Source organism: Doryrhamphus excisus, chromosome 3 (assembly GCF_030265055.1).
Source record: "Doryrhamphus excisus isolate RoL2022-K1 chromosome 3, RoL_Dexc_1.0, whole genome shotgun sequence".
Lineage (NCBI taxonomy): Eukaryota > Metazoa > Chordata > Actinopteri > Syngnathiformes > Syngnathidae > Doryrhamphus > Doryrhamphus excisus.
In genome coordinates, this window is record NC_080468.1 from 19,399,536 (window position 1) to 19,419,531 (window position 19,996).

Consider the following 19,996-nt stretch of genomic DNA (forward strand, 5'->3'; position numbering starts at 1 on the left):
GTGTGGATGGCACAGTCACACTCACAACGTACATGACGTCTGGAGGAAGATTGTTTCACAATATATTATACTATAAAATGATTTCTAAATAACAAAAAATGGAATAAATGTACAATTCAACCGTATTTAGCACCCATGAGGTTTATTTTGAAAGCTGGACAAACACTTTTTTCCGGGACAGCTCACGCTGCGTTTGGGCTACACCTGAAAATTGGAATTTCAGGAGTTGGGGCATACACACACGATTGCCGCCCAAAATTTATTGTTTAGCATAAATTTAGATATGTATTAAGTATTAACACAGTAGCACCACATACATAGTAGCCTCTTTAAAACACAGGAGATGAAACGATAGCCCGTTACTCTGAGAAATGTGTATAAGTGCCGGTAAAAGCATTTGCCACGCAGTCCTCACAGAGATCGCCTGTTGCAGCTTGGCAGCTGCACTGCACCGGCCAGCTTTTGTTCCCATCCCCGGTGGACGTGTCAACATGATCTGCCTCGGTGACACTTAGATATGTCACCTCTGACTGGCTGCATTCGCACGGCCTCGTCTGTGTTGGAGAGGTGGGGACGCCGGACTGTTCGTCGTGCTCCACGGGCACGCTGGGCATGTGCTGGATACGAATACGGGCTCCATCCTCCAGACTGAGAGGTCCATCCAAAGAGCAGCAGCTTGGCGGTGGAAGCAGCTGACTCAGTGTCTGAAGAACCTAAATAGTGAAAAGAAGATAATAAAGCTAATTCTAGGAAGATACACAAATAAAATTAGCAAATGGCACACATTTTTTGCATACTTCTCAGTGTGAATGCACTTATGTAATCAAAACACTGAAGTATGAGTATGATTGTGAAGATGATGTAGATGCAACCATGTTTGCTGCCAAATTAGAAAAGAAAACAGAAGATCATTTGAGTGCGTAAGTGTGTTCCCACTGAGAAATATGGGCAAAATTCAGTGCACCGTCGGCACCTGAATGTGCCGACTTATTCCAATTGTTGCGTTTAACTCAGGGGTGGGCAAACTTTTTGACTCGCGGGCCGCATTAATTTAACAAAATTGACGGGGGGGGATTATGTAGTATTTTACACATAACAGTCCATTTTTACACCTATATTTTTACACATATTTTACATGTAAAAGTGTCATGCAATCTACTATATGTGCACTTTGAAATCATTTATTTGATGTAAAGTGTGTTTCTCAATGTATTATTATTATTATATTATTATTGTTATTTTTATTAGAATTATTATTATTATTAGTTATAGTAATGTTATTATATTATTATTATTATTTTGTTATAATAATAATATTACTACCATTATTGTATTAATATTATTAACAACAATATTAATATAATAGTAGTACTATTATTATCATTATTTGTATTACTATTATTGTGCTTGTGCTCCTTTTTCCAGGAGTATTTTGTAATATTACTACCATTATTATATTAATATTATTAACAACAATATTAATATAATAGTAGTATTATTATCATTATTGACAACATTATTATTATTATTATTATTATTATTATTATTATTATTATTATTATTATTATTATTATTATTATTATTATTATTATTATGTGCTTGTGTCCCTTTTTACAGGAGCATTTTGTAACAGACCACATCAAATAACGAAATTGATAAAGCAGCTACCTCAACCATCAAAAAATTGTCCCAAGCCATGATGCCAGGTTGTATGTTGAGTTCAAATGAAATATTTAGAAAAAACAGGCGGGCCATATTGAAACACTTGGCGGCCGGATGTGGCCCCCGGGCCGTAGTTTGCCCACCCCTGGTTTAACTGTTCAGAAAGACGTTAGCTGTGAGATTGCGCCAAAAAAATCGAACTTCAGTGCTTACGTTCTCCATGCTGGGTCTGTCACGTTGGTGACTGGCCGTGCACCGCAATGAAAGGTCCAAGAGACTGCGTGCCACAGAAGATGGCCACTGACCAGCTGATGCATCCAAGAACGGCAGACAAGCATCAACGCCGACTCCACTGTCCTCCACTTCAGAGATGAGCATCGACCTCTGTCAGGGAAAACAGCAAGTCGTGTCAGTTGTTAAAGTATTACAGACAGATATAAAAAATGCTCATAACACATAATAATACATAATTGTTCAGCCATGTTTATATTTAGTTAAGCTATCAGCCATCCATTACGGGACGTTGTGGGGCTATCGTTGATGCTTGCAGGCCACCCTGCTGTGTTGGCAATAGAGAAGGACTACGAAGGAAGTGTAAAACCACAAAGTTCCAATTTTAGTCGTTGACCTGACTTACCAGCGCCGTACGTTTAGGCACCTCCTCTATGACTTTACGTCCTGTTATTGTTTCCATTACAACCTGAGACGAGCAAACATATACAATTAGAATCTTTTTGTCATCATACAGAAGTACAACAAAGTTTTATACAGTCCCATTTAGTGCAAAAGGTAGGAATGCCTTGAGATACTAATTATTTCTATATAAAATATACAGTAAAAATAAATAGAAATGATGTATCCAAATCTTGACTACACATGCCCTCACTAAGTACTCAGCATAACAAACTGTGAGCAGCATCACATCCTCATTTTGTGTGTCATACAACGATCTACCAAAAAAGGAAGTGGATAAGTTCACCATAAACAATGTTCTGAGAGATTACTAGGACCAGTACTTGTAGGAGTAGTACGTCATCTGTAGTTTATAGCAGGATGAAGCTAAGTTTACTACAATTCACGTCTCTTTTGTTATCATTCAGCTCAATGAGTGAGTCAACAAGCATGTTTTGATGTTGTCCGATCACCATTCCGAAGCTGTAGACATCCACGCTGCAGGAGAGTTTGCCCTGCCGGATGTACTCCTCAGGCAGGTAATCCAAGTTGCCATGGGAACCCGTATGCAGGGTGACTGTATGACAATGGCCGGCCGGATGAGGGCGGAGTCGAGGCGAACTGAAATCGCCAAGCTTGGGTTGCATGGCTTCATCGAAGAGAATGTTGGAACTGTGCAGAGAAGCCATTTGAGCCGGGTCGTGAACTTGTGAAGTTCTCCCCAGTGGGTGTGGATTTGTATACCTGGAGAGATTCCCGTAGATGACCGCACGTGGTTGAGATTCATGGAGATGATGCAGGGCCTTGGCGATTCCCTTTATGATGCCAAGACGTTCCTGCCAGGAAAGCGGAGGTACGCCGTCCTGCACGTCGAGCGTCAAAATAACTCATTTGGTGCTCAAGCACACCGTGATCGAGCACATATGACGCAAAATTTATTATAGAAGATATTTTTCCATAACCAAATTCTTATATTTGACTAACTATGGCTGTACTTCAGTCACTTGAATACACTGTGTACTTTAGTTTGCAAGTTTTTATGTTGTTTTTCTATCCCTAATCCATTCCTTTCTTTATAAATTGAATATTTTTGTCGAGCAAAACTTGTAAATACAACTATTACAAACAATAGATTAAAAAAATATATTATTAGAGCCCCCTGGACATGAAATAACACCCCTATAGTATGTACTACACTTGTATTACCCAATTTTGAGGCCATAATAACAGAAAGTAAACCAGTTAAGACTTAAATAAGACGCTTACTCGTGTGTGTTGCAGTTTTAGCTTGCCGTGGGTTACGGCTGCAACAGTAGCCCGCATTATTATTATTATTATTATTATTAGGGATGTCCGATATTGGCTTTTTTCCCGAAATCCATATACTGATATTGTCCAACTCTAAATTTCCCATTTACTGATATGTGTAACATGACATATCTCCTGCGGTGGAATGAACACATACGTGTTTTATACATCATTTTTTTAATATCAGATTTCATGATCAGAAAAAATCCCTAATTATTATTATTATTATTGTCCCTGTTAGAGATTAGTTAGAGTTTTGTGTGAGATAATTCAAACCTGCAATGAAATCCTGTTGTCCCGGTGACCTAGTCTGGTGCTTGTGTGTCTCACCGAACATTACAGAAACAGTACTGACAGCTAGTGACCAGTGTAGAATACTACATATTATACAAGCGTCTTGCCATGTATAGTACAGTAAACCTCGGATATATCGGATTCAATTGTTCCCACTGGTTTTGTCCGATATAAGCGAAATCCGTTATATGCGTATACCGGAAAATGTCCATTTTACGCTTATATCGGATTTATATCCGGTATATGCGTAAATGGGATTTTATCCGTTATAAAAAGGCAACGCTGCAAATGACGTCGTATAGCGGCCTGTCACGATTCGGCGAATCGGAGCGCCACGATGCGGCCATCCGATATATGCGAGGGAAATTTCATGGAAATGCATTGGAACGGGACTGGAGATTCTGTCCGAAATAGGCGAAATCCGTTATAAAAAATCCGATATATGCAATGAATTTTTATTGGAAATGCATTACAGAAAAATCGGTTCTTTTTTATCTGTCCGTTGTGAGTGAATTTCCGATATATCCGAGTCCGATATATCCGAGGTTTACTGTATTTGTGAGGATAAGCGGCATAGAAAATGGATGGATGGAGCTATTTTTATGCTTAAAAATGCTTCATTTTAGGCAAAAAAAACATCAGGAATTTGTTTAAATATGACGTCGCTCCCTCGGCCTTAAGAGCCACACTGAATGCTCGGGTGACCGTTTGGGTTTTTAGCCCAACAGTCGACTCCCATTCCAAAGGTCCTGCGTTGGAGCCTAGCACGGAGCTGGCTGAAACAAAGCGATAAGGGAATATAAATACAGGTCATACCTCACGATGTAGTCTGCGGAAGAGCGATCCTTTGCGCATGTATGGATAGACCACACAGTAGCGTCTCTCATCGGAAAAACAACCCAACAACTCGAGAATGTTTGGATGTCGACACCTGGAAAAAAACACCACACTTCGGAATCTCCACAACATTCTCCCCCATGTAGGGGATTAGATTTAAGAATAACAAGAGGCACGTACAATCCAATGACTTCCATTTCTTTCCTGAAAATATCCCACAGCTTCTTCCAGGACGTGTTGTTTACCTGCAGAGAAAAACACAACCAGTCACTCAGTAGCAGTAGTAGTGTGCACTGTTTACTTCTTGAGGTTTCCTGACAGGTGGATTCCATTTGAGACAAAGCCAAACGGAGTGTCAAAATTCTCACTCACCTGTTTGAAAAGTTTCACAGCAAATGTTTTGCCTCCCACCCGTGCCTCGTAGACGTCAGAGAAGCTGCCCTCTGAAATTTTTGCTTCACGGTGAAAATCTCTGGTTCCTCTGAGGATGTTTTGCCACGTGATTTGTGTCTGGTGTTCCCCTGTGGGAAACACACGCCGCTTCACTCAATCAGACAATCGCCGCACAATGAATCACCGTTCAAGAAAAGTTCAACTCACTCACTTTGAATGAATGTTTCCTGGGAACGACTCATCTCCAATGTGCCTGACTCCTATAGGAAAAAAAACAGCTATTCCTCGTGTAGATCTTATGAAAAAAGCATGTTAACATACGATGACGTAAAATGTGGAAGTACGGTAAAAGTGGGAATTTTTTAGATGTGTGTAGGGGAAAATGCCATTCAATTCAATGGGAACATCTAGCCCAGGGGTGGGCAAACTTTTTGACTGGCGGGCCGCATTCATTTAACAAAATTGACGGGGGGGCAGACTCAATATTTTATATGTAACAGTCCAGCTGGAATGATTGTATCTGTAAAAGTGTCATGCAATCTGCTATATGGGCACTTTGAGATCATTTATTTGATGTAAAGTGTGTTATAAATTTATAATAATAAATTTATTATTATTTATATTATTATTATTTGTTATTATTATTATTTGTATTGTTATTATTATTATTATGTGCCTGTGTCCCTTTTTTCAGGAGCACTTTGTAAATAACAGACCACATCAAATAACAAAATTATTGTATCTGTAAAAGTGCTATGCAATCTGCTATATGTGCACTTTGAGATCATTTATTTGATGTAAAGTGCATTATAAATGTATAATAATAAGAATAAATTTATTATTTAATATTATTATTATTATTATTATTATGTGCATGTGTCCCTTTTTTCACTTTGTAAACAACAGACCGCATCAAATAACTAAATTGATAAAACCGCCAAACCATGAAAATGTCGTCTCAAGCCATGATGCCAGCTTGTATGTTGACTTTAAATGAAATACTTTGGAAAGAACGGGCGGGCCGTATTCAAACAATTGGCGGGCCGGATGTGGCCCCCGGGCCGTAGTTTGCCCACCCCTGATCTAGCCTGAAAAATGTGGAATTACGGGAAAAGCTGGGAATTTGGGGGTTGTGGAAAATTGTTCATCCAAATGTCTTGATCAATTATTCATGTGAGTCATGTGGAGCTTGTATAAATTACTCATTCGTTTTCAATTGGAATTTTGCTGTGGTGTGAAAATGGCTTCACTCTATCACGGTTTTTCAAAAATATATTTATTAATAAATAACTTGTTTCAAGGTTGAATATGGCCTGTTAGTTTTGCATATTTTATACCTGAATTAACCTATTTCAAGCATTAAAATGGCTAATTCGACTAAAATATAAATATAAAGCATTCAAGAAGACTCATTTAAATTGTGATACGCAGTACTCTACACTGGTCACTAGATGTCAGTAATGTTGCGTTAATGTTTGGTGTGTCAATAAATAGCCATCATGTCCTGAATGAAGTGCGGAATTATGGGGTGTTTGCAGAATTTGAGTACAGAATGCTGACTTCGGGTGAGAGGCGGGGTCGCCAGCCAATCGCAGTAGTCCAGTACAGAATTACATATACAGTAAGTGAATTTTTTCACGATTCATACAATAATCATTACCTTCGTGTCAGCTGCTGACTCATATTCATTGATAAGGGGCAAAGGCCTTTCTGAAAAAATAAATACAGCCAATGGTTAAACATTGGAATACAAATTACTTCATATTATTACATACACTAATTTTACCAGGCAGATGCTAAAGTAAACAATAATAATATTCGGTTGTCAACAAACAGTGTATAGTACTACTATAGTACCTTTAACTGGATGACAATGACCCAGTAAGAGCTGCAAGGCCCGATGGTGGCCCATGTCCTGTAGTACCCAAAGCAGGTCCTGCACTCGAGAGTTCTGCTGGGCCCAGGACCACAGCAGCTCCTTGGTGGGACTGCGACCCCCTGCCTCCATACGCTCAAACACGCGGACCTCAGAGAAGCTCGGGCAGATTCTGGCCGCTGTCTCAAAAGCACCAATGACATAATCAGTGTCAGGTCGTTCATTTGATTTATGGCGCCAAATCAATACAGAAGTCATTTAGGAATATATATTTTATATTCCAAAAATATTGGAGACTCTACATTAGGTCCATAGGTGTGAATGATTGGTTGGCAACCAGTCCAGGGCCTACCACGCCTGATAGCCGAACTCAACTGGGATAGGCTCCAGCATACCCCCTCATACAAGCAACATAAAAACTCAATTAATGTATTTCATACAAAACCGGTACCTTTGTGGATTATTTTGAGGTCTTTCTATTATTAAAGTTTGTAAAAATGTAACTGGATGAGCGATTGTAATATTGTCAACTACACTGCATGAGTGTACATTGAGTTTACACACATAAGTACATTTCAATTATTCAGCTCAGTGGTAACTTCATGATTGACAACTCACCGAGTCCGCGCCATCCATAGCGGCAACATCCAGTGTCCATTAGTTGAGAGAATTGTTCAATGACCAACGGAGGTACATCGTAAAGAAACGTGTGTGGCTCCATTGAGACGCCTGCTCCGACACTAACCAACACCAACACTTACCGCCAGGGTACATGTGCAAAAAAAATTGTGTGGCGAAAGTGCGGAAACTCCCCACAGCTGGCGTCGTGACGACGACGAATAAACACTGTCGGCAGTTTTGACTCATCATAAAAAAAATATATAAACCACTCTTCCATTGTACAAAATGTTTCAACCCACAAGAACACTCATTTGTGCTTAAATAAACATTATTTGGATTATTACATTAAGACTTGAAGCCTGCTAAGGATAATCACGTGACTGACCTGATGCTAACCAGCAGCGAGTGTGTCGATTCCGAGGTTAGCATCGGATCGATACAAAATTTTCACAAATATCTGTAGATATTCTTACATAAACCAAATGGTTTAAATACAAGTTAAATAGTTGTGCTTTTATACTTCATTTGTAAAACGTAAGTAAATTAAATTGAGAGGTAAACAGAAATCTACCTCGATATTATATATCTTACATGCATCTCCCTCACTTCTAACGGCCAGCAGAGGGCGACATTACATGCACTCGGTGTCCCATATTTAAGCATAACATATGTGCATTTACAGCAGTTAAAATGTGGTGGATGGATGGACTATTTTACCATTTACATACCGTTGTGGTCAGACTTTTGCATACACTCAGCATGGGAATAAATGTCATATTGTTCTCACTTTACAGTAAGGTCCACAAAAATACAGTAGTTACTGAGGAACTAATGAATAGTGGTAGGTAAGTGATAGGTAGGTTTATTCCTCATTAACTACTGTAATTTTGTGTACATTATTGTAATGTGTTACCACTATGTTAGAGTGACACTGGCAATTTAACAGGTATGAACATTATTGTCACAAAGGCAAGGTTGAGTAGCTGAATACTTTCTATTTGTTTTATTATATACTTATTATACTTGTATTACAGTTTGAGGGCGGAAAACGTTAAGGGAATCATCAGAAAATGTGTGTTTTTTTGTTCATTTAAGGCAAAGTACAAAATAAGTTCCTCTTGTAATGTCCACACTTCAAACTTCAAAGATCTTTTCTCCGTAGACACAACCACAGAGAGTGGAAGCCATCGATGACGTGCCTTCAACTGAAAGACAAAAGATGCAATTTCTTAATTCCACATCCAGACAAGATCAGACCTGAAAAATGTTGGTAAAGCTATAAGCGTCATGGTTTGCGTCTCAATAGACCATTTTGGTTACTTCCTGGTCTCTGATTTGTGTTTCAGGCAGCGTGGTTAGTTACTAGCTTAGTATTTTTGGTCTTTTTCTGGTAGGTTTTAATTTGTCACATTTTCCCCGTTTCTTTGGCGTCTTTCTGGGCTGCCTTCCTGCTCTGTTTTGTTTCATAACAGCGTCGCTGTTTATTATTATGACTACACTCGTCCCTCGTTTATTGCAGTTCATTGGTTCCAGACCTGACCGCAATAACTGAATTTCAATAAAGTAGGATTCAAGGAACATTTCCGAATTTAGAGCATAGAAAAGTTTTTCACTCTTTTCCACTTCTATTATTTTCTGTTTGCATCACATTGACATAACAGACGGCCGCTGTTAGCATAGCAAGCTAGCGAGTGCTTTAGCTAGCCTCTCCAATTTACTTATTCTAAACTCTGTGTTTTCAAACAAAGTGGAGAAGAAAGACAAAGACACCAAAATATTACCACTTCCACACCGACTGAGAGAAACTTTTTTCCCCCCACTCTGTCTCAGCAATTGATGTCCGCTCTCCTGATTCAATAACCAGTCAACGTGCAGTGAGTAAGGTAATGTCATAACACGACTAATGCCTAGCGAACAGAATACTACTAATAACTTGTCTTATATGCCATAATCAACCACAAAACAGCAATCATTTATTAATAATTTTGGGAAAAACAGATATTAAGTGAGGGACGAATGTAGTAAACTTTTTCCGCAACTCTGTCTGTTGTCCTTGGTTTATACTTTGCATGTGAATGGGCCATGCAACTCCTGAGTGTGTGTGCTGCAAGCGTCAACATGCCACATGTCCCTTCAGAATAAGGGCAGTGGAACATGGCAGCTGCAAGCAGGTGTTTTGGTACATTATTTGATGTCACCCCTGTGTGGTAAATTTCCATGACACTCTTTGTCACCATCCTACATTCCACATTGTTTTGTTTCAGCTTACCCAACCAACCGGTTGAGACACAATCCTGCTCCACCAAACTTCTCCTTTTCAAAGGGTGTGTTTTTGGCTCACTGATGCCAGAAAAACTTTAGTCCTTAGAAAGTAACTATGAATCAAATGTAAAAACACAGACTTTATCTTTTCAGACCTGTTGTCATCAAGCAAAATAACACAGAACAACTCGGCACCAAGCATCAATACGTATTTCTTTACATAATTAGAGATAATGAAACCAGTACATACCTGAAAAAAGGGAGTGTGTAGAAATTAGGTATCAGGTTCTGTAGGCAGAGATTAAAAAAACAGGCATTCAATGTGAAATATTGAAATGTATTTATACTTGTGTATTTATACTTAGTATTTTGTTAATATTGAGTTCTCAGTCTGTGCATAATAACTCCATAATAGTGACGCAAACTGGTGTTTTTGTGTACTTGTGTGCGACTATGTTGTGTAACATTTCTTTTTCTTGCACAATGTGATGTTTGGATGACTTCAAAACAAACATACCCCAAACAAACAATCTGGATACTCCCATGTGGGTCACACGGCAGGTATACTCCTCCCCTTTTTGTGGGGTGAAGGGAATATATTTGGTCATGTAGTATTCCCAGTTCTCCTCAAAGGACAGCTCCGTCTCAGTGGCCTCCGTCGACACCTTGCCATCATTCAGAAGGTCGACTTTGATCAGCGGTGGGTAGAAGTTGCTCATATGGCAGATGAGGACGTTGGGTTTCCCTAAGTATCCCGGTGTCCGACTGTACACCTGAACTATTGGTGGAGCTGGAAACACAAGCCAGTGGATTCCCAATGAATACTTCATAATAAATAATAATGGATGAGATTTAATTTATGGGCTGCACGAGTGGTTAGTTACATGGCTAGGAGACACGAGTTCGATTCCCTGCTAATTGTGGTTCTAATATGACTATAGCTGGTATCATACTATGAGCATTACGGTATTTTATAGGATTCTTTTAATCGTAATATGAGAGTCCCTATTGAAAAAAACACAGTCTTAAACCTTTCAAGGAAGTACACACAGAAAAAACTAAACCAAACAACAAAAGTGACTGAAATTTAAAAAAATGTAAAAAATGTTTGTAAAAATAGCATTTAATCGTTTGTGCTCACCCAAATGGACGCTTATGGTACGTCCGTGTTAGCATACTATGTTTATACATACTAATATAACATAACGATATATCTCTAAGTTTACTCACACTCTTTGGTCACCGAAGAGCTCAAGAGACACAAAAAGATGATGAAAAAACGTGGGTAGACAAGGATATTCATGATGTTAACAAATGCGCGGTTTAAAAAAGAGCCATAATTGTAAACGAAAGTGAAATGTGTGGTGCTTGCAGAGCGGGCGGTGCCACGCTTGACTACAACTCCGCCCAGTTTGGTGTGCTCCGAACACAATAACCCAGCCTACCACAATAACCCAGCCTACCACTGTGCCTGAGTGGAAGTCACTAATCGACGCCATTTTATATTGCGCATTACCATGAGACTTAGATGTTTTTATGTTTCTCTTGTTTTACCTGACCCACCTTAAGTACTCACTTTAAGTAGATTTACACCAGGGGTCAGTTGAGGTTGGGTTATTGTTGCTGTTTTGGTAATAATCCTTCCACCTTGGCACATGGGGCAGCACCTGCACAGGGTTGTTGTTGAAGTTGCCCTCAATGCATTGTTTACATTCTTCAGCAATACTTAGATTATGAGGCCTAAACCGCTATGGCAGGGGTGTCCAAATACCTGCCTGATTGCTTTTTATTGGTCTGTGGCATATTTATAATAAATAAATAAAATTGCAAATTAAGCAACTTTTTAAAAAAATGTAGCAGTCTGTCATCTGCAATTATAGTTGTTTTTAATTCATTATCCAAAAATAAAACACAGTATTATTTTTTCATTAGTTTTAAACAACAGATTACAAAATTAATCTATTATATATTATATTTGACTGTCAAACTAATATATTGCCATATACATTTTATAATGAGGAAATGTATACAAATTTTAAATGTGTTTATACGTAACTGCTTAGCATATCTTCACGTACATTGGATTGGTATGTGAATATGGATGTACTGTATGTGGAAAAAGTTTGGACACCCCTTCGCTTTGAGGTGATCACCGCAATGAATAATTAACTTATATTAAAAATACAACACATTAAATGACGTTTCTTCTTCGAAAACACCACATTTCTCTCATGTACATTTGACTGGGAGACATTGCAAACGTGTAATGACCAGGCTTTTTTTTTTTAGAGAAATTTAATAGGCAACATATTTAATCACATTGTCTTACCCAAATCAAGATATTTAGCACAAAAGTGCAAAAACAAACAGCCAAGGTACACTGCCTTCATTATTTTTCTCCAAACTGACAAAGAATTAAAATTGAATTAACTATTGACTGCCATATTTTATATTTCCCCGTAGGAAGACTGAAGGTGAGAAGAAAATTGAGTAATGGTGTGACTCAAAACCAAATCCATATATTGTAGTTCTAGATAGATCTATAGAAAGAAGATAGTGTTAATGAATGGTAAAATTGTCGCGTGATTCCCGGTGGATTCCGAGTGGCTTCACTGATAGCCCCGACCTCTGCTCACATGTTGGGCTCTGGAAAAAAAAAATAAATCTTATAAAACACCATCTAGTTTGTACTTATCACTTCACCTATGAATTTGCAAGGCTGGTTCTCAATTCACGCTCTATCTTAAGCGCAGACACACTCAAAGTGCGCAAATTGAGACACAATGACGTTAGTTATTTATACACTTATGTTACACTGTATACATGTGTGTTTTTATAAGCAGGTAATTCACTATAGGGTAAGTCCAAGTCATATTAATTTTGCTTCATAAATGGTGATGGGATGTCTTCACTCCCACAAATCAACTCTGGATGTTCCGGAGTACTTCATTACTCACCCCAGTCATAGTCTTTACCGAGTTCCATCCCATGAATGACCTTACAGAAGTACTTGTCTCCCTCCGCGGGAATGATGTCAATGTGCTTGGTCAGATGGAAGTGCCAGTTCTTCTTGAAGCTCAGGTCAGTCTGAACGGCCTCTCTGATCTCGACTCCATTCTTGAACAACTGGATGTTGATGTCAGGAGGGTGGAACTCGCTTACGTGACAGATCACCGTGTTTTCCTCACCCAAGCGTGCTGGCTTGTGGCTGTATACCTGAACCTTTGGTGAACCTAACGTGGAGAAGGAAGTAGTGTTATAAACCAGACTGCGACATCGGTTCTGATGAGGTCAAATACCCAACTTATCATATCATCAATATTCAGAAGAAGAGTTCTGCCATGTGAACTCTGGTTATGTACAGTATACTGTATATCTTAGCAATAGAGGAAACACACATAATTTACTCATACTCATTTCCTTCCAACTGCTACTGCGTTGTTCCATGAAATCGAAACCCAACCAAGTCGACAACGATTTACATGTTACATGTTTCATACTTACTGAACTTGGAGTCCACCATCCAACAAACGGCAAGGACGGTTGCCGAAATTGCCAGAAGCCTCATGTTGGTGACGACCATCTACTGTTATTCACAATGTGACCTCACTGTTAGCTCACTGTTGTCCAAAGCGGAAAAACTAAAACGAAAGTATTTGGCACACCAGGATATACTCGCGCTGAGGCCAACCCACTGCAACTGCATCAGTACCAATCATCTTTTAGCTTTTGTGTTACCAGGTAAAGATGTTAGCTTAACTTTAACACGGGGATTTTCACTATGTAAAGACGACGACATGTACCCACATAAACGGGGATATTAAAAAAAACACACATTCTATGTGTACCGACCTTTCACCCAAACCCATATTGCGTTTCATTGTATTTATTGTTTGTACATTCAAACGTCGGCGAACCCTGTCTCCTGAAAATGACGTCACAGTTGAGCGTCACGCACTAAAATGCATTATTTTGTATGTACAGCACTTGACAAACATGTGAATGCATCATTTCATGAAATGAACATGCTTTAAAATTAATACCGAAGGAATTATATATTACAGGAAAATAACTAATCTGTCAATCACCGTTGATTTCTGAGCCATTTATATCGTTGCTGTTTCAATAGTTTTCCAACGTTCCATTGTTGACGTCATATTGTCGCGCCCAGTGGCACCCTATGTAGCCTCTCGACGGCTGGCCCTTCTCTATCAGACAGAGCATAGACGACGATATTTTGATTTCTTTTGCAACCATGAGCAGTGAAAAGTACCCAGTGTCTTCAATTGAGGACGACTTCAACTATGGCACAAACGTCGCCACTGCTAGTGTCCAAATACGCATGGGTATGTAAACTAGCGCGACTGTTATGGCGTATAGGTAGAACATAGCCACTAAGCTACATGATAGAGAATTATTAATGTGAGTGTTCTGCTCGAATAGACTAAGTTATTTAAACTTGACAATTGCTGAATCGTAATGTGGGTGTGATTCATTCACCACTTGAATTCATGGTTTTTATGTCAACAAGCTGTTTGCTGTCTCAATTCGCGCACTTCCGTACTTTTAGTCTTTAGTGTGCAGTTCCACTGCGAAATGCAGTGAGCTGTCAGTACCCGGATGCTGCACTCAAAACGGCGAAAATGCTGCGCACGCAGCGATGGACAATGGGGGACAGCTCTAAACTGTCAAAATTCCCACCCACTGGAACTAAGTGCTCAGTGTACTTAATAAAGTGTACTGACCATGGGTTCCATTTGAGACACAGCTGTCAAAAATGAGCAAAGCAGAGTTCTATTCTCAGTTGATCTAATTTGCACTCTTTCCTATTTAGACTTCCTGCGGAAGGTGTACACCCTGCTGAGTTTGCAGATTATTCTGACAACAGCCACATCTGCCCTTTTTATGTTCTCTCAGACCATCAAAGACTTTGTCCATGACAGGTAATGTGTCTAAACTACAAACCCGTTTAAATATTGCAATGGCGGCTGAATAAGTGCACGTCAGGATGTCTGTATTCAGTTGGCCATTTATTGTAAAGGCAACACGCATCACTTAACTGTCTTGCAGGCAGACTTAGCTACACATGAGAACCATGCAGCAATTCCTTGGTCCTCCAAACACAAGCCAGTATGCCGAACCTGACTTCTCTCTACATCTCACACGTGAAACAGCAGCTTGGAGCCACACAGTATACCTGAAGCTACATTATATACCATATAATGCATTGCAAAACAACGTATGTATTGTACGTAGCACAGGAGACATTAATTTATATTCATAATTCTGAACAGCTGAATGAAGATGACAGACTTTCGATTTTCAAGGCCTTAAATGGTCTTACAATTATACAATTGAATTTTCGAAAGGGAGGTATTAAATTTAATATGTCAAAATGTCTCCCTCCGGTTTAGTGTAAATGGTTGACATTTTTAAAATATCTGTGTGGGTGTCATCTGCAGTTTCCCATTCAGACATTCAGTAAAATTGTCTTGCCACAGAATGAATTTGGCGCTTCCTGTTTGCTCATAAACAAAGTACAATGACTGTGGCGATATGCATCGTAACTGCGGTTCATAACCCACCTCATGCATGCCAGTTTTGCCAAACAATAAGACGTAGCAGAAGAGATCTGTGATGATAATTTAGCCACTTGGTCACTATAGATAGCGAGTAGGCGTGCACATTAAAAGTGGAAAAACAGGAAGTTTTTTTTTTTTGCTTGATGCATTTTACTATTGGGGAATCACGCAAATCATTAATGTCCACAAAGTGTGCCCCCGGGGCCAACTGTTGGAACATGGCTTATACCTCCTATAGGCCTGTGGCACATTTCCAAAATAAAATAAACCAGAAAACAAAACAGCAAAAAGGCACCATGAAACAAACTATTAGTTATTTTTTTTATAAAAATGATGGCACCTGCGACCCCCCTTGGCTCCATTTTGGGTTATTTTGCAGCCGTGTTCAATAAGAAAAGCAGAGACTTCATGTAAGAAACACTACTCAATGTAAGAAAACACAAAGTCTGTGTTGCTCTCACTGCCACATAGTGTCTTTGAAGGTCATATACCATTGTAACATTTTTCTTAGCGTTTTAAAAAGAGAACTGAACCCATAACCCAAATACTTGAGTTACCCATAGTATGCACATTTGTTTTTATTCATTTGATTGATAGGCTGACATGTACCTGTCATATTTTTCAGCCCTGCTGTGGTTTTGGGTTCAGCTTTGGGCTCCCTGGTTCTACTCCTGGCCTTGGCTGTGTATAGGCACCAGCATCCAGTCAACCTCTACCTGCTGCTTCTATTTGTAAGACAATTAGGAAGCATTTATTTCACCAATGGAAATAGCGTTGATAAATCCTTTAAATGTATAGGAAATCTATAGGAAAGTAACATTTTATTATTTCTTATGGTCATATATGACAATTAAGGTTGAATGCCAAATGATAAAACCTTGTGGTCATTCATGCTGACCTGCCGTTAAAAAACAAAACTATAAATACCTCTTAACTTGAACTGAACTACTTATTATTTGCAGACTTTACTGGAGGCAATCTCTGTGGCCACAGCTCGTAAGTTTTTAACCGAGTATCACTCAGCTTCTGGTTTGGCTGTCGTCATGACAGAGCGTTGTGGTCTTGACTTACAGTGACTTTCTACGAATACTCCACCGTGCTCCAAGCCTTGTTCCTGACCTGCGCTGTGTTTGCTGGACTGACAGCCTACACCTTCCAGTCCAAGAGAGACTTCACCAAACTGGGAGCAGTGTGAGTACAACCTCGACTTGAAACATCGGAGTACTACTACACAACTAAATACCGTGTGCCACATGGGTATTATCAGCGACACGCTGCCAACGCATGAAGTCAAACTTTGCTCTCCTCTGTGCTTACAGTCTTTTCTCCTGCTTGTGGATCCTCTTAATTGCAAGCGTCATGAGGGTGAGTTGATGTCCTCTGTCAAGTGAGAATGTATCATAGCATTATGCAACAATGTGTTTACTGCACAGGATGTGTGCCATTTGTTGCATTTAGGAGTGCTCAGTACATTGGTTCTTATTTTTTTCCGCTTTAGAAAAGATAAGTTGCACATTTGTCGCTGTAGAGTTCTATTTTTTAAAAGTGAATCACGCTAATTATTACATGGCCACTTTAACAATCTACTTGGCGATATCCGGGTTGCTGACTTTTTCCCCTCTCGCTTTGTGGTCCACTTGTTGAAAGTCCATCTGTATCCTCCCATGTCACACTTATCACATCTCGGCCCGCTTGTCACTGACAGGTCTTCTTCAATAGCGACAGCACAGAGCTGCTGTTCGCCGGCACCGGGGCGCTAGTCTTTTGTGGCTTCATCATCTATGACACCCACCTGCTAATGAAACAGCTGTCACCCGAGGAACACATCTTGGCGTCCATCAACCTCTACCTAGACATCGTCAATCTCTTCCTTCACATTTTGCGTATCCTCGACTCGATGAAGAAGCACTGAAAAGAGGCTGCTCTGCTTCCCAAAATCAATCATTCCATCACTAATCTAATTCATCGTCTCTGTGTGAGTGGTACCGACTCGAATCAAGTCTTTGGTAAGCAGTCCATATCTGAGCTTTAATTTATTTCATATCGAGGTCAATTATGACTCAATTAGTCTTAATGCAACATACATCATTCGTTCTCTCACAAAAGTTAAGTTTCTCCTTATGTATCGTCTTACTAATTGAAATGGTTAAAAAAAAAAATCCTGTATTACATTATAATTTATGGGATGCCACTACATGTTTGTTATGCAGTCTTGTATGAAGCCATTGTGAACTAAAAGTCATTTAGCCTGTGAACCCGGAAATTCTACCAGTGTAAAAACCCATATAGACATGGATAAACGCCGCTTCGAGCGGGTTTGTCCACTGCTGGATACATCAACGTCGCCACCATATTGGATGGGTAAAGGCCTCGCTGTAATTGAATATAAGTGCCTTACTTTCATAAGGCACATTTCTACAAATAAAGTTTAATTTAATTCCTTTAAGTTAGGCACCCAAAACAAATAACTCTTTCTCGAGTATATTAGTGCATGTGACTGTATAAAATGTATACATTTATTTGTAAAAAAAAAAAAAAAAGCTGGTTTATGAAAGTAAGTACATTGAATTGTATTCATTCACTGCACAGTCTTGACCCATCCAACATGGCGGTGACGTTGACGTCCGGCTCAGCGCTCAATGTGGCGTCTCTATCTGTCGACAGTGACTTCAGTTCGCAACAAAAGCACGCCACTAAAATAACACGGTTGCAAGGGCCGCGTGGTAGTAGTTTTATTTTGCAAAATCATTGTTTTTGATGATTATTGAATGCTTAAAAATATTTGAAGATTTGTACATATTGTTTTGGTGTCGATCGGAGTAGTGTTAAAAGTATAAATGAGGCTATGTGCAATGCATTTTAACACAAGATGGAAGTTTCCTTTGAAATGTTGTGCAGAAACGTGACGCTCATACATCACATAACAGCAGCAATCTTAATTTTTCACAGCATATCGTTGCAATTTCGAGACACGATGCAAATATGCTGCAGTGACGTGGCGGCTTCCATTAACCCCAAGGGTTGCTGTGATGATGTCATCCCTATGTTGCTCGGGGCCACTAGGGGGCGTAGTTTCACTACATATGGAGATGTGATGTGAGGTTAAGTTTCTGTTTGTGACAGTTTTACTTTCTAGTGAGCGAGTATTGCTTCTCAGTACATAAACACAATATGTGAAACGTGCAGGTTCACCATCTGCCTATTTATTCTTAATTAAGTAGTACTTGATTTTACTGGAAATTCTTGTTTGTGCATGTTGTTATTGTAATTAAATATCTGAAGTGATGTTATTGTAGTCGGTCTTGCATTCCCACAGCCCAATAAGGCCAGGTAGAAGGTTTTGTGTTCAAATGACATCATGAAATTCATTACACAGCTTTGAAAATTTATTTAAGAACAGCAGCAATGTACATTAAAGGGACTGTTTGCAGCAAGTTCTCCATATGATTCCCCCATGGTACGTAAACTATGCCCAACATGCACTCTTTGTTGTCAGCTAATGATAGCGATTTGACAAAGTTTAGCTGATAAATTTGAAATATCATTGAATGTATAGATTGCAAATTGTTGATCACCTCTCAGAGACCGCCTTTGTGTGTGTGTGTCTACGCATCATATTTAGGTCAAATGACAATTTACACAAATTTTCATGAAAAATAGACATTCTTTGTTCTGTGCGTTCATTCTTTGTGTTCATTTAGCTTAAATATACATATGCTTTGACTAATAAGGCATATTCAACCACAAAACTACATGATTTAATGAATATATTTTTGAAAAACTGACAAATTTTATGGCTCCCAGACGTCCACACTTGCAACCTTTTGGCTTTTCCAGGTCACCCGGCCTGCATCTTGAACGCCTTGCGGGGGAGGATTCAATTTGCCAGGGTTTTTCCACACCTTTCGAAGCTTGAGCTTTGCAAGCGGTGCCCTCTGCCATGTTTTTTAATCCATCCTAATTAATCCACCCCTGGACACCTTTTGTGAACCATTGTTTGGTGGGGTACCAGATTGTGTTCAGGCTGAATAACACTGCAGCTCCTTAATGTGTGGAAATGATTGTCCAAAACAGCTACACAGCCCATATTTTTTTAAATTTTAAACAAACACACGTTTAAATAAGAAATATAACAACGAGGTTTGAGAAAGGAACTGTTCTTTCACATCCACCTGTGGTCCAGAAGTTGCCAATGAAAGGCGTTGACTTTTGCTCGTTGTAAGCCATTAAGGGTTTGGCAACAGATTTCAAAGGTACATACTGTCATCTAACGGTGTGAAATGGGACAGCAGAAAAATATTTTAACATTTTTATATTAAACATTACAATTTAATACAATACAAAATGCAATACCAGCACGACAAACTACAAGTTGTTACGAATAGAGAATAGAGTAAACGTGTGTAAACGTTAACATACATATACAAAGACAATTAACCAAACGATGCAAATGTAAGATGCCAAATGTATTCCATGTATTTTTATAATT

At 39.2% G+C, this 19,996-nt stretch overlaps 4 protein-coding genes across 9 annotated transcripts; 1 reads left to right on the forward strand and 3 right to left on the reverse strand.

The window, feature by feature from the left end:
* Positions 1–61: 61 nt before the first annotated feature.
* On the reverse strand, positions 62–8,475 carry irak3 (interleukin-1 receptor-associated kinase 3). Of its 5 annotated transcripts, XM_058066588.1 has the most exons (12): positions 7,661–8,475; positions 7,024–7,221; positions 6,827–6,876; positions 5,378–5,426; positions 5,146–5,294; positions 4,954–5,018; positions 4,753–4,867; positions 3,079–3,197; positions 2,808–3,006; positions 2,300–2,362; positions 1,876–2,046; positions 62–713 (listed from the first exon to the last, which is right to left on the reverse strand). In XM_058066588.1, exons 1-12 carry the CDS (start codon positions 7,761–7,763, stop codon positions 360–362), a joined length of 1,635 nt encoding a protein of 544 aa, XP_057922571.1. In that variant the 5' UTR covers positions 7,764–8,475; the 3' UTR covers positions 62–359. The 5 variants fall into 5 exon arrangements, with proteins under 5 accessions (XP_057922571.1, XP_057922569.1, XP_057922572.1 ...); XM_058066586.1 differs by having other exon boundaries at positions 360–713; positions 2,808–3,197; XM_058066589.1 differs by having other exon boundaries at positions 360–713; positions 2,808–3,197; positions 7,024–7,225.
* Positions 8,476–8,638: 163 nt separating this feature from the next.
* On the reverse strand, positions 8,639–11,318 carry LOC131125243 (beta-2-microglobulin-like). 2 transcript variants are annotated; one of them, XM_058066603.1, is made up of 4 exons: positions 11,156–11,318; positions 10,443–10,715; positions 10,180–10,213; positions 8,639–8,871 (listed from the first exon to the last, which is right to left on the reverse strand). In XM_058066603.1, the coding sequence occupies exons 1-3, from the start codon at positions 11,226–11,228 to the stop codon at positions 10,200–10,202; spliced, it is 360 nt and encodes a 119-aa protein (XP_057922586.1). In that variant the 5' UTR covers positions 11,229–11,318; the 3' UTR covers positions 8,639–8,871; positions 10,180–10,199. The 2 variants fall into 2 exon arrangements, with proteins under 2 accessions (XP_057922586.1, XP_057922585.1); XM_058066602.1 differs by having other exon boundaries at positions 8,639–8,868; positions 10,176–10,213.
* Positions 11,319–12,206: 888 nt separating this feature from the next.
* Positions 12,207–13,596, reverse strand: LOC131125242 (beta-2-microglobulin-like). The gene is made up of 3 exons (XM_058066600.1): positions 13,430–13,596; positions 12,883–13,158; positions 12,207–12,571 (listed from the first exon to the last, which is right to left on the reverse strand). Exons 1-3 carry the CDS (start codon positions 13,506–13,508, stop codon positions 12,558–12,560), a joined length of 369 nt encoding a protein of 122 aa, XP_057922583.1. The 5' UTR covers positions 13,509–13,596; the 3' UTR covers positions 12,207–12,557.
* A 480-nt stretch (positions 13,597–14,076) lies between these two features.
* On the forward strand, positions 14,077–18,792 carry tmbim4 (transmembrane BAX inhibitor motif containing 4). Its single transcript, XM_058066595.1, has 7 exons — positions 14,077–14,271; positions 14,760–14,868; positions 16,133–16,238; positions 16,470–16,503; positions 16,581–16,698; positions 16,827–16,872; positions 17,213–18,792. Exons 1-7 carry the CDS (start codon positions 14,181–14,183, stop codon positions 17,417–17,419), a joined length of 711 nt encoding a protein of 236 aa, XP_057922578.1. The 5' UTR covers positions 14,077–14,180; the 3' UTR covers positions 17,420–18,792.
* The last annotated feature ends 1,204 nt before the right edge of the window (positions 18,793–19,996 follow it).